General features: G+C 60.8%; 1 protein-coding gene across 1 annotated transcript; it reads right to left on the reverse strand.

Moving 5' to 3' along the window:
- Window positions 1–1,290: 1,290 nt before the first annotated feature.
- On the reverse strand, window positions 1,291–7,765 carry LOC146765609 (uncharacterized). Its single transcript, XM_085559245.1, has 2 exons — window positions 4,460–7,765; window positions 1,291–4,318 (listed from the first exon to the last, which is right to left on the reverse strand). The coding sequence occupies exon 1, from the start codon at window positions 7,342–7,344 to the stop codon at window positions 5,845–5,847; it is 1,500 nt and encodes a 499-aa protein (XP_085415371.1). The 5' UTR covers window positions 7,345–7,765; the 3' UTR covers window positions 1,291–4,318; window positions 4,460–5,844.
- Window positions 7,766–13,203: the final 5,438 nt, after the last annotated feature.

Raw genomic sequence — 13,203 nt, forward strand, 5'->3', positions numbered from 1 at the left:
GAATTTAAGGTCCTTCCCCACCCCACCCATCCCAAGATTCCCTTCCCTGTTTTCCCGGGACATTTAAACATCCTCCAAGGCATTTCCTCCCCGCTCCCCAGCTCCTCTCCACTTCTCCCGTTCCACGCAGGCTTTTCCCCGTTTCCTCAACCGGGTTTTTATGTCTTTTAATTTCCTTTTACGACTTCGCAGCCGATTTCCAACCGCTTCCCGAGAAGACTCAACGAGACAGAGCTCCCAAAATTCCAAAAATCCCCGCATCCGTCACTGCCTCGTTTCCCTCCCTTCCATCCCCAGCCACTCCTCAACCACTTGGACAACCGAGCTCGCAATTAGACACTGGCTCCATGCTCCTGATGAAGGGAGATTAATTAAATCAGGGCTTTTCAAGCCTAGAACGAATCCAGGGATGGTTTCTTGCCAGTTTTCTCCTTGCTTTAAACCTGGAGCTTCTTAATTTTAAGGCACCTGGAGTGGAGTGAGCGTTTTGGCCTGATGGAAAGCAACAAATTGGGATTTGTACGCGGGAGCCTTGTGGAAAAGCTGCTTTTTCCCTTTCCAAAATGCAAATTATGGGATAAAACCACGCGAGACTGGGGGGGAATTTTATAGCCTGCCCTCCCAAGAGGTTTTAAAGTGAATTTTCATTTTTAACTACATCTGGGAGAAAGAGGGATAAATTGATTAATTTGTTCATTGATTAAAGAGGATAATTCCACGATTCCATGAAGACAAAAGGGAACGGCCTCAAGTTGTGCCAGGGGAAATTTGGGTTGGATTTAAGGGAAATTCTTCATGGAAAGAATTGTCCAGGCCTGACTGGGGTGGAGTCCCCATTCCTGGGGGGATTTAACCATGGATGTGGCCTTGGCAGTGCTGGACGATTGGAATCAACGATCCCAGAGGCCTTTTCCAACCAAAATGATTCCATAATTCCACATTATTTTGCTCTGCAACAACCTGAGCCTCAGGCAGAGCCAAAAAAATTCTTTTTCTGCTCCAGAGGCATAAAATTCCAAATAAATTCCTGCAGGAACCCATTCCCTCTGCCGAGGTGCTCCCGGGGGTCCCACACCTCCTCATCCCTTCCTGCTTCCCCGGTCTCTCCCTGCCACCTGCTGGAAAAAAAAAACCTGGATAAAATCAATTTTTCCAAGGAGAGAAAGGGCTGGAGGTTGCTCAGGTGGGATTTGGGAGGTTTTAGGAGAAGGAGCTCCTGAGAGTGTCCAAAGCCCTCACAGCCCTCACCTGCTGTGTCCTCCCTTACTGGTGCTGGGCCCTGAGGGTCGAATTCCCTCAGGATTTGGGTTAAAATTTGGATATTTTTTTTTGGTGAGGAGCTGCAGCAGGTTGCCCAGGGAAGGTGTGGTGCTCCTGGAGGTGTCCAAGGCCAGGTTGGAGCACCCTGGACAGGGGGAGGTGTCCCTGCCGTGGTGGAGGTGACACTGGGTGGGATTTAAGGTCCCTTCCCACCCAAACCAGTCTGGAACTCCACGATCCCTGGGAAGAAGAAGGGGATTCCAAGGAATGTGTGGGATGGAGGCTTTTAGGGAAGTGGTGCTGGAGGAAAGATCCTGGCAGACCCTCAAGCACCGAAACAACCACGAGGATGCGGCTGAAGGTTCCTGAAACCTCAGGAGGAGCCAAAATTCCAGGGGAGTGACCCCACAGGAGCTTCCCACTGGAAGGACAGGAGGTTGGATGTTAGGAAGAAGTTTTTTACAGAAAGTGATGAAGTTCTGGAATGTTCTGCCCAAGGAGGTGGTGGAGTCACCATCCCTGGGTGTGTTTAACAAAGCCTGGATGTAGCACTGGGTGCCAGGGTTGAGTTGAGGTGTTGGGGTTGGGTTGGGCTCGATGATCTTGAAGGTCTCTCCCAACCCAGTAATTCCATGAATTCTGTGAATTCTGTGAACTCAGTGCCAAAAATGGGATTCATTTACATGCCAAAAAAAGCCTTTTTCCTTTTTTTCCCGGTTTTTTCTCTTTTGGTGCCAGGGTTGAGTTGAGCCGTTGGGTCTGGGTTGGATGGATGATCTTGAAGATCATCCCTTCCACCCTGGTGATTCTGTGAATTCTGTGAATTCTGAGATTTCGTGAATTCTGTGACAGCAGTCAGCGCCAAAATGGGATTCATTTACACGCCAAAAGAAAAAAAAAAAGGAAAAAGAAAAAAAGAAAAGCTTTATTCCTTCCCCCCCCACTACCACCACCACTTTTGTCCCCTTAAATGTACAAAGATCAAACCCAGGGTGAGTTTTCCAGGGGGACTGGGGTGTCCTGTCCTGGGTGATGCTCAGATCCCACCAGAACGCTGCTCTGGGCAGGCACTGGGGACCAGCCGGGCTGGTTTGGGATTTAGGAACAGAACTTCCCTTCCCTCCCGTTTCCCTGCACCCCAAAATCCCAAATCCTCCTTCCAGGAGAGGAAATCCAACCCCATGCCCGCAGCCGCGGTTCCCGTATTCCTTCAGGAGCTGGAGCCAAGCGCAGGTCTCTGCAGCCCTCTAGTGCCGGAAAAACATGGAAAAAACCGATTTTTGTGGAGTTTGCGGGAGGACAAAGGGCAAGGACAGCTCGGGCTCGGCGTCCTCATCCTCACGAGTGCTCCCAACCCATTCCCCATCCTGTGCTTCCCACTGCCAGACAGCCGGGTTGGATGGGATTTTGGGAAGGAATTCCTGGCTCTGGGGATGGGGAGGGGCTGGGATGGAATTCCTGAATCCCTGGAAGTGCCCAAGGCCAGGCTGGGATAAGCCGGGATAGCGGGAGGTGTCCCTGCCACCATCATGGTCCACGCCCTGGCAGGACGGGATTCAGAGATCCAAAAAAAAAAAAAGCTTATTTTGGGATTTAAGTGATGCAGAGCTGCCCCCTCGGAGCCTGATCCTCTCTCCCTGAGCCGGCCGAGAGATCCAGCAGGGATTTTCATGGAATGCCAGGGATTTGGGCTCCACGCCAGGAGGATTCCCTCGCTCCGTGCCTCAGTTTCCCTTGGCGGGGCTGCGCATCCTCCAGCGCCGCGGCTCCGGCGGGAGAAGGCCGGGAATGCCAGGAGGTGGCACCACCCTCCCGGCTGGAGCTGCCACCCAAAAAAAAAAACTAAATAAAAAATTTAAAAAGGGTTTTCCAGCCCGGGGAATCCTCCGGGATCGTGGAATCGTTCGGGATCATGGAATCACCAGGGCTGGAAAAGCCCTCTGAGGTCACCTCCTCCCCCAGCACGGCCAGGGCCACCACTGGCCATGTCCCCAAGTGCCACATCCACCCTTAAATCCCACCAGGAATGGGAACCCCGCCTGGCAGCAGTGCCAGGGCTGCAGAGCCCTTCCCATGGAGAATTTCCCCAGTATCCCATGGAGAATTTCCCCAATATCCCATGGAGAATTTCCCCAATATTCCATGGAGGAATTTCCCCAATATCCCATGGAGGAATTTCCCCAATATCCCATGGAGAATTTCCCCAATATCCCACGGACAATTTTCCCAATATTCCATGGAGAATTTCCCCAATATCCCATGGAGAATTTCCCCAATAGCCCATGGAGGAATTTCCCCAATAGCCCATGGAGGAATTTCCCCAATATCCCATGGAGAATTTCCCCAATATCCCACGGACAATTTTCCCAATATTCCATGGAGAATTTCCCCAATATCCCATGGAGGAATTTCCCCAAAATCCAACCTAAACCTCCCCTGGCACAACTTGGAGTTATTTCCTCTCAGGACAAACATTCCAAAATCCCTGGCTGAAGGAGCATGTGGGAAAATCGGGATTTTCTCCTTTTATTTTTAATATTTCTCTCCGGTTCTCCCCGCGATCCCGGCGCTGCGCCCGCTGGATCGGCACCTTTCTGCCGGCTCCAGCAGGAGCAGGGCACGATTCCAGGATCCCCCCCGTGCCGGGATGTTTCCCGAGCCAGGAGAAATCCGTGTCCATGGATTTTTTTTCGGCGGGCTGGCCGCCGGCCGAGCCGTTCAAAGGCTTTTCTTGTTCCGCGCCGGCTCCTGCAGAAGGGCTCCTTTCAGAGCCGCCTTTCCTAGACAGAAATTGTCATTTTCCGAACACAGCTTCCCTTCTGCTGGCCCGGAGCCCTCCGCCTCCCCGACGTCAGCCGCCTTTGTGATGCTCCGGCTGGAATTTTGCTCTCCTGGTTCTTTGCGCTGCCTTTGAGCCGGAGCGGGGTGAGGGGCGGCGGGGCGGCCGCGGGGGGATTCGGGCGGAGACGGGGGCTTGGATTGGGATCCGAGCAGGGCTGGCATCCCTGGGAACCGGCACAGAGCTGCCGTGAGTGTGGAGAGCTTTGTAATCGAGTTTCTTGGCGTGATGGAGAAGAAAAATTATTATTATTAGCGTTATTGCTATCATTATTATCATCGTCATCAATAATTGCGTTATTCTGATTCTTATTCCATTATTCTCCTGATTCCTCGCACTGTTATAATTGATCGTTATTACCCTGGTTTTTACTGATTCCCGGGTTTTGGGGGCTGCCTGCAGAGGATTCCCCAGCCTGCCCACACCGAGCAGGGCGCGCCCCGAGGGCTCCGCAGCTCCGGCTCCGCTCCCTCCCGGCGGGGAAACGCTCCCGGTGCCTTTTCCGTGACGGGGAAATGAGGATGAGGAGCTCGGTGCGCCCAGGAGAAACCAGCACAGAGCTGGCACGGGGACTGTCCCTTCTGGCGACATCTGCGACACGACCCCAAAACAGCAGCAATCCCCCGAAAAGCGATCCCTGCTCCCTGCCCCATTCCCCTCCTCGCTCCAGCGCCGTCCTCCGCTCGCAGCGCCCGGCGGGCACGGTCCTGGCGGCGGCGGTGGCATCGCCGCCGGGTTTGTCCCCTCCGGTGACTCCGGGCTGTGCCCGCGCCGCTCCTGGCACTCGAAATGTTCCAGCGCTGGCGCCGTCCCAGCGCCCGGATTTGTTTGGCAGCGCAGCAGAATCGCCTCAGTGTTGTCGCCGGGGCAAAGTGCGGCTCCGGCCCGGCTCTGCCCGGAGGAATGTTTGTGCTCCGGCCGTGCCCGGAGCGCCGCGCTGGCACGGCCGGGACCGGGCCTGCCCTGGCCCCTGGCCCCTGGCCCCTGGCCCCTGGCCCCTGGCCCCTATCCTGTCCCCTGTCCTGTCCCTGCCCTGCCCCCTGTCCTTGTCCTGTCCCCTGGCCCCTGGCCCTGCCCTGGCCCCTGGCCCCTGGCCCCTGGCCCTGCCCTGGCCCCTGGCCCCTATCCTGTCCCCTGCCCTGTCCCCTGCCCCCTGTCCCCTGTCCCCTGTCCCCTGTCCCTGCCCTGTCCCCTGTCCCCTATCCTGTCCCCTGCCCTGTCCCCTGCCCCTGTCCCCTGTCCTGTCCCCTGTCCTGTCCCTGCCCTGGCCCTGCCCTGGCCCCTGGCCCCTGGCCCCTGGCCCTGCCCTGGCCCCTGGCCCCTATCCTGTCCCCTGCTCTGTCCCAGCCCTGTCCCCTGTCCTGTCCCCTATCCTGTCCCCTGTCCTGTCCCCTATCCTGTCCCCTGTCCTGTCCCTGCCCTGTCCCTGCCCTGTCCCCTGTCCCCTGTCCCCTGTCCCCGTCCCCTGGCCCCTGGCCCTGCCCTGGCCCCTGGCCCCTATCCTGTCCCCTGCTCTGTCCCAGCCCTGTCCCCTGTCCTGTCCCCTATCCTGTCCCCTGTCCTGTCCCCTATCCTGTCCCCTGTCCTGTCCCTGCCCTGTCCCTGCCCTGTCCCCTGTCCCCTGTCCCCTGTCCCCGTCCCCTGTCCTGTCCCTGCCCTGCCCCCTGTCCTGTCCCCTGCCCCCTGTCCCCTGTCCCCTATCCTGTCCCCTGTCCCTGCCCTGTCCCTGCCCTGTCCCCTGTCCCCTATCCTGTCCCCTGCCCTGTCCCCTGCCCCTGTCCCCTCGCCTTCTGTCCTTGCCCTGTCCCTGCCCTGTCCCCTGTCCCCTGTCCTTGTCCTGTCCCCTGTCCTGTCCCTGTCCTGTCCCTGTCCTGTCCCTGTCCTGTCCCCTGCCCCCTGTCCCAGCCCTGTCCCTTGTCCTGTCCCCTATCCTGTCCCCTATCCTGTCCCCTGTCTTGTCCCTGTCCTGTCCCTGTCCTGTCCCTGCCCTGTCCCCTGTCCCTGCCCTGTCCCCTGTCCCCTGCCCTGTCCCCTGCCCTGTCCCCTGTCCCCTGCCCTGTCCCCTGTCCCAATCCTGTCCCCTGCCCTGTCCCCTGCTCTGTCCCTGCCCTGTCCCCTATCCTGTCCCCTGTCCTGTCCCTATCCTGTCCCTGTCCTGTCCCCTGTCCCCTGTCCTGTCCCCTGCCCTGTCCCCTGGGTGTCACCCTCGGGGGTCGAAGTGGGGATGGAGGGGGCGGCTCCTCGTTCCCTTTGGAAAGGATCCTCGTGGTGCCACCTCCTGCCAGAGGGTCCCCGGTGGGGTCACCAAGGGCTGCCCGGAGCAGCGACACCGAGAGAGGGGACACGGAATTCCCGGATTTCCATCTGGCAGAGGGGCAGTGATGGCTCTTCCCTGCCCCACAAGGAGCCCAAAACAGAGTTTTGGGGTGGTTTGGGGTCTGGTGGCTCTTCCCTGCCCCATGAGGAGCCCAAACCAGAGTTTTGGGGTGTTTTGGGGTCTGGTAACTCTTCCCTGCCCCACAAGGAACCCAAATCAGAGCTGTGAGGTGGTTTGGGGTCTGGTGGCTCTTCCCTGCCCCATAACAAGCCCAAAACAGAGTTTTGGGGTGGTTTGGGGTCTGGTGGCTCTTCCCTGCCCCATGAGGAGCCCAGACCGGAGCTGTGGGGTGGTTTGGGTTCTGGTGGCTCTTCCCTGCCCCACAAGGAGCCCAAACCAGATTTTTGGGGTGGTTTGGGGTCCGGCGGCAGCGGCTGCGCTGTCGTGACCTTGCCGGGCTGGGGAGCAGCTCGCAGCCTCCCCCTCCGGGTGCGTTTCCGCGGGGAAGCGCAGGTGTGAGCCGTGCGAGACCTGCGGGATCTGCGAGCGCCTGGGAACCTCGGCCGCAGCTCCGGGGCCTCGCTCCGCCGCTCCCCGGAGGAGCTGCGGGAGCGCCGGGACCTGTTCTGCCTGTGCCCCTCCCGGGCAGGGCCGCTCCTGCCGCGCCCGGGGCTGAGTCACGCGTGGCTCCGCGGCTCCCCGGCCTCCGCTCGTTCCCGTGGGAGGCGGCGCGGGCGTCCTGCCCCGCTCCCGGGGAGGGAAGGAGGGGAGAGCTCCGTGCGCCATCGCCGGGCCCGAGCGGCTCTGCCGCCGCACCCCGGGGCGCCGGTGCCGCCCGCAGGGGCTGGGAACGGCCCAAATCTCCTGGCTCGGGTGCTGGCAGCGCCATCGCCAGCTGCGGGGGCCATCCCCGGGCTACCGGTGCCATCCCCGGGCTACCGGTGACATCCCCGGGCTACCGGTGACATCCCCGAGCTACCGGTGCCATCCCCGGGCTACAAGTGCCATCCTCGAGCTACCGGTGCCATCCCCGAGCTACCGGTGCCATCCCCGAGCTACCGGTACCATCTCCGGGCTACCGGTGACATCCTCGAGCTACCGGTGCCATCCCCGGGCTACCGGTGACATCCCCGGGCTACCGGTGCCATCCCCGGGCTACAAGTGCCATCCTCGAGCTACCATCCCAAGGTCCCGATGTCGCCCCAAGGTCCCGATGTCACCCCCAGGTGCCAATGCCCCGCCCCGATCCCGGTGCCCCCCAGGTGCCGATGCCCCCTCAGGTCTCGATGCCCCCCAGATCCCGATGCTCCCCCAGATCCCAATGTCCCCCCAAGTGCCAATGACCCCCCCAGATCCCGATGCCCCCCAGGTCCCGATGCCCCCCAGTTCCCCATGCCCCCCAGGTCCCGATGCCCCCCCAGTTCCCGATGCCCCCCGGTTCCCGATTTCCCCGCAAGGTCCCGATGCCCCCCCAGCTCCCCATGCCCCCCAGGTCCCGATGCCCCCCAGATCCCGATGCCCCCAGTTCCCCATGCCCCCCAGTTCCCGATGCCCCCAGGTCCCGATGCCCCCCAGCTCCCCATGCCCCCCAGATCCCGATACCCCCCAGGTCCCGATGCCCCCCAGCTCCCCATGCCCCCCAGGTCCCGATGCCCCCCAGTTCCCCATGCCCCCCAGATCCCGATGCCCCCCAGATCCCGATGCCCCCAGATCCCGATGCCCCCCAAGGTCCCGAAGCCCCCCAAAGGTCCCGGTGCCCCCCCAGGTCCCGATGCCCTCCCCAGATCCCAATGTCCCCCCAAGTGCCAATGACCCCCCCAAGTTCCCCATGCCCCCCAGTTCCCGATGCCCCCCAGATCCCGATGCCCCCCCAGGTCCCGATGCCCCCCAGTTCCCCATGCCCCCCAGGTCCCGATGCCCCCCCAGGTGCCAATCCCCCGCGCCCCGCAGTGGGCGCGGATTCCCGAGCGGTCGCGCGTGGGGAGCGGGGCCGCGGCGCTGACTCAGCTCCTGCGGGGCCGCACAATGGGAGCGCCGGACGAACAGGCGGCCCGGGGACAAACAGGTCCCGCCTGGGGACAGTGCCAGCCTTGTGCCTGCCCGGGGCAGCGGCACTGAGCGCCTCTGTTCTGCCGCCGCCGCCTTCCGGGGCTTTGTCCGGGCCGGACAGCGCCGGGCCCCGCCCGCTCCGGGGCTCGGGGAGAAGCGAGGGACCCCCGGAGGCTTCCCGAGCCCCGGGGGAGGCGGGGACCTGAGCTGGGAGGGTCCCCGAGAACTGGGGTGTGGGTCTGGGGTCCCAACACAAAGCCCTGGGCACCTCGGATGGATGTGGGGACAGCCCAACTGAGCCTGCAGGGTGTCCCGAGAAATGGGGTGTGGGTTTGGGGTCCTGACACAAAACCCTGGACACCTCAGATGGACATCAGGGACATCCCACATGAACTGGGAGGGTGTCCAGAGAACTGGAATGTGGGTTTGGGGTCCCACCACAAAGCCCTGGAGAGTTCCCAAGGAGAAGAACTGGAATGTGGGTTTGGGGTCCCACCACAAAGCCCTGGAGGGTTCCCAAGGAGAAGAAGTGGAATGTGGGTTTGGGGTCCTACCACAAAGCCCTGGAGAGTTCCCAAGGAGAAGAACTGGAATGTGGGTTTGGGGTCCCACCACAAAGCCCTGGAGAGTTCCCAAGGAGAAGAAGTGGAATGTGGGTTTGGGGTCCTACCACAAAGCCCTGGAGAGTTCCCCAGCAGGAGAACTGGAATGTGGGTTTGGGGTCCCACCACAAAGCCCTGGAGGGTTCCCCAGCAGAAGCAGGAGTAGCAGAGCAGGGATTTGGGGTTTCTGAGGGCACGGCTGGACGTGCGGCCGCCCGGGTGCTCTGCGGGTGCAGCTCAATGACCCCAGTGTCCCCAGCAGGGCCGGACGCGGCTCCCCAGGACCGCGGAGAGCCGGGAAACCCCAAAACACCCGAGAGGGACCTGCCAGAGGCACCGCGGGGTCGCGGCCGGAGCGGGATCGGCCCCGGCCCGATTCCCGGTGGGAATTCCGCCTCGCTCCAGGACGTGCTGCCGGAGAGGGATAAGAACACCGAGAGAGGAGCGTGGTGCTGAGTGAGCCAATATTGACTTTTTCCCGGGAGCTGCCAGCCCGGAGCAGCTCCAGGCTCGGAGCACTCCAAAATCCTTCATTGATGGAGGTTTGGGGCAAAAAACGGGACGTCCACAGAAAAAGGGGGAGCGGGGGAAAGGGGTGGGAAGGGAGAAAAACCCCGAGGAGATGTTTAGGAAAGGAAGAAAGTAAAAAAAAAAAAAAAATTGGAATAAAATGGACATTCACGGGGAAAATCCCAGCTATGAAAGAGCCTTTTAAGGCGGCGGAAAAACAGGAGCTGTGAGATAAAGCCAGGAAAAAATTCCCAATAAAGCCCCGCTTTTAGTGGGGTGGAGGTGCTGCCCAGCCCAAAACAGGCCCAGGATGAGCCAGAACCCCAAAATTTGGGATGAGGGAGATATCAGAAGTACTGCCCTCCCAAAACCAGCCCCAGGATGGGTCAGAGCCCCAAATTTGGGATGAGAAGGACATTGGAGGGGCTGCTTGTCCATCAACAGCCCCAGGATGGGTCAGACCCCCAAAATTTGGGATGGGGGAGATGCTGGAGATGTTACCATCCCAGGATGGATCCCCAAAATTTGGGATGGGGGAGATGTCAGACTTGCTGCCCTCCCAGGATGGGTCAGACCCCCAAAATTCGGGTGGGGCAGCAGGAACGGGATCATCCCGAGCTCCCAGGCCAGCAGAATTCCCGCCCCTGGGAATAACATCGGATTTATTCCCCCGCTCCCCGCCCGGATCCCGGGTCCCGCCGAGGAGCCAAAACCATCCCGGCGGCGACAATTTGGGATTGTGCGAGGCAGGGAAGGGCCGGGGGAGCCCCGGGCCTCAGTTTCCCCTGCCCCATCCAAGATCAACAGCGGCCGCAGGATCCCGGCACACAGCGCCCTTGTTCTGGAGCGCGGCGATTTGGGGCATTTTTCCTGGGTTGTTTTTTTTTTTTTTTAGGGTTTTTTTTTTCGTCGCCACGTTGAAAAATCAGGGATTGAAGTCAGGGCAGAGTGAGAGGGGCGAGAATCCGATCGAGGAGAGCGTTCCCGGCACGGCTCAGGGAGGTGGAGTCGTCTCCGTGGGGGCACGGAGGGAGTTTGGCAGCCCCTGAATCCCAAAATCCCATTTTTTGGGTGGGTTTTCCCATTTACTGAGGTCTGCAGTGTCACTTTCCAGCCTGGATAAATCCCAAAATCCCATTTTTGGGCAGGTTTTTCCACTGGTTCCTGCATGAAGGAGTCCAAAGTATCACCTTCCAACATGGATAAATCCCAAAATCCCATTTTTTTGGGCAATTTCTCCCATTAACTGGGGTCTTCTCTCCAGCCTGGATAAATCCCAAAATCCCATTTTTGGGGGCTTGGGAGTGTTGGTAGGGGGGCAGGAATGTTTTTTAGGGTGAGGAATGTTTTTTGGGGGTCAGGAATGTTTTTTGGGGGTCAGGAATGTTTCTTGGGGTTGGAAATGTTGTTTGGAGTCGGGAATGTTTTTTGGGATTGGGAATACCAGTGGGGGTCGGGAATGTTTTTTGAGGTCAGGAATGTTTTTTTGGGGTCAGGAATGGTTTTGGGGTCAGGAATGGTTTTGGGGTCAGGAATGGTTTTTGGGGTCAGGAATGTTTTTTTGGGGTCAGGAATGGTTTTGGGGTCAGGAATGGTTTTGGGGTCAGGAATGGTTTTTGGGGTCAGGAATGGTTTTGAGGTCAGGAAGGTTTTTTGAGGTCAGGAATGGTTTCTGGGTCAGGAATGTTGGCCGTGGTGCCGGGGCTCCGGGAGGATTTTGGGGGGCCGATGTGCCGGGGTTCCAGGGGGATTTGGGGATTTTGGGGGGCCGTGGTGCCGGGGCTCGGGGGGATTTGGGGATTTTGGGGGGCCGTGGTGCCGGGGCTCGGGGGGATTTGGGGATTTTGGGGGGCCGAGGTGCCGGGGCTCCGGGGGGATTTGGGGATTTTGGGGGGCCGAGGTGCCGGGGCTCGGGGGGATTTGGGGATTTTGGGGGGCCGAGGTGCCGGGGCTCCGGGGCTCGTGGGGCGCTGGGGTTCGGGAGGCGCCGCTGCCGGTCCCTTCAAAGAGCCGCTTTCAAGTGCCGAGGGGAGATGCTATCACCTGGGAACGGAACGGAACGGGACGGGAACGGGAACGGGAACGGGAACGGGAACGGGAACGGGAACGGGAACGGGAACGGCGGCAGGGCCGGCCCGCCCCGCCCCGGGGCTCGGAGCGGCTCCCACGGCGCGGACACGGGGGGGACACGGGGGGCACACAGCCTGGCACAGACCTCCCCAAACCCCCCTGGCCCCACACCCAGGGGCTTCCACGGGTCAGACATTTGGGTCACCGCTGGCCAGATTTGGGTCACCACTGGCCAGGTTTGGGTCACCGCTGGCCAGATTTGGGTCACCACGGCCAGGTTTGGGTCACCACTGGCCAGGTTTGGGTCACCGCTGGCCAGGTTTGGGTCACCACTGGCCAGGTTTGGGTCACCGCTGGCCAGGTTTGGGTCACCACGGCCAGGTTTGGGTCACCACTGGCCAGATTTGGGTCACCGCTGGCCAGGTTTGGGTCACCACTGGCCAGGTTTGGGTCACCACTGGCCAGGTTTGGGTCACCGCTGGCCAGGTTTGGGTCACCACGGCCAGGTTTGGGTCACCACTGGCCAGATTTGGGCCACCACGGCTAGGTTTGGGTCACTGCTGGCCAGGTTTGGGTCACTGCTGGCCAGGTTTGGGTCACCACTGGCCAGGTTTGGGTCACTGCTGGCCAGGTTTGGGTCACCACGGCCAGGTTTGGGTCACTGCTGGCTGAATTGGGATGACCAAGGGTGGAATCAATGGGGCGAGGGCTCCGTGGGTTTTGGGGTGACCGAGGGCGGGCTGAGCAGATTTTGGGGTGACTGAGTGTGGGGTCAGTGGGGTCAGGGCTCCATGGGTTTCGGAATGACCAAGGATGGGATCAGCAGGGTGGGAACTCCATGGGTTTCGGGATGACCAATAGTGGGATCAGCAGATTTCGGGATGACCAAGGGTGGGATCAGCGGGGTGGGAACTCCATGGGTTTCGGGATGACCAATAGTGGGATCAGCAGATTTCGGGATGACCGAGGCTGGGATCAGCGGGGTGGTGGCCCTGCAGATTTCGGGATGACCGAGGCTGGGATCAGCAGCAGCTGGGGATGACACAGGATGTGCTGGCAGGACTTTGGCAATCTGGGAGGCACGGGCGGGGGGCAGGGAGGCACATGGGGGGTGCTGGTCCCTCCTGCCCCCCCCCACCTCCACGGGGGTGACACCGAGCTGGGGCCAAGGGCTCCCCATGTGGGTGACACAGGGTGACCCCAGAATTTAGCCTTGGAGGGGCGGGGGGATCCCCTGGGGACACCCGGGGCTGGGTCCCCCCATGGGTGGCACCAGGGGAGGGGCAGGGACTGCACACCGGGGGGATCGTGGGGGTCCCGGGGGGGCCAGGGCCGGTTTTAGGGGAGGTTTGGGGGTTCCGGGGGCTGCAGGTCCTTGTGGGGCACAGACAAGTCCAGGGGGACCAAGGGCAGGGGGTCCAGAGGGTTGGGGGGTCCGGGGGGGGGGTGGGTCCAAGGGGTGTTGGAGGGTCCATGGATAGGGGGGTTCAGGGGGTCTGGGGGGTCCTCTGCGCGGCTGGGGGTGTTCGGGGGACCTCGGGGGTGTCCCGGGGGGT

The sequence above is a fragment of the Lonchura striata genome, chromosome 22, assembly GCF_050655825.1.
Source record: "Lonchura striata isolate lonStrDom1 chromosome 22, ASM5065582v1, whole genome shotgun sequence".
NCBI classification, from domain to species: Eukaryota; Metazoa; Chordata; class Aves; order Passeriformes; family Estrildidae; genus Lonchura; species Lonchura striata.

Excerpts from the sequence above, each read along its gene's own strand:
- LOC146765609 (XM_085559245.1), bottom strand. The coding sequence starts at position 7,344 with ATGGCACCGGTAGCCCGGGGATGGCCCCCGCAGCTGGCGATGGCGCTG.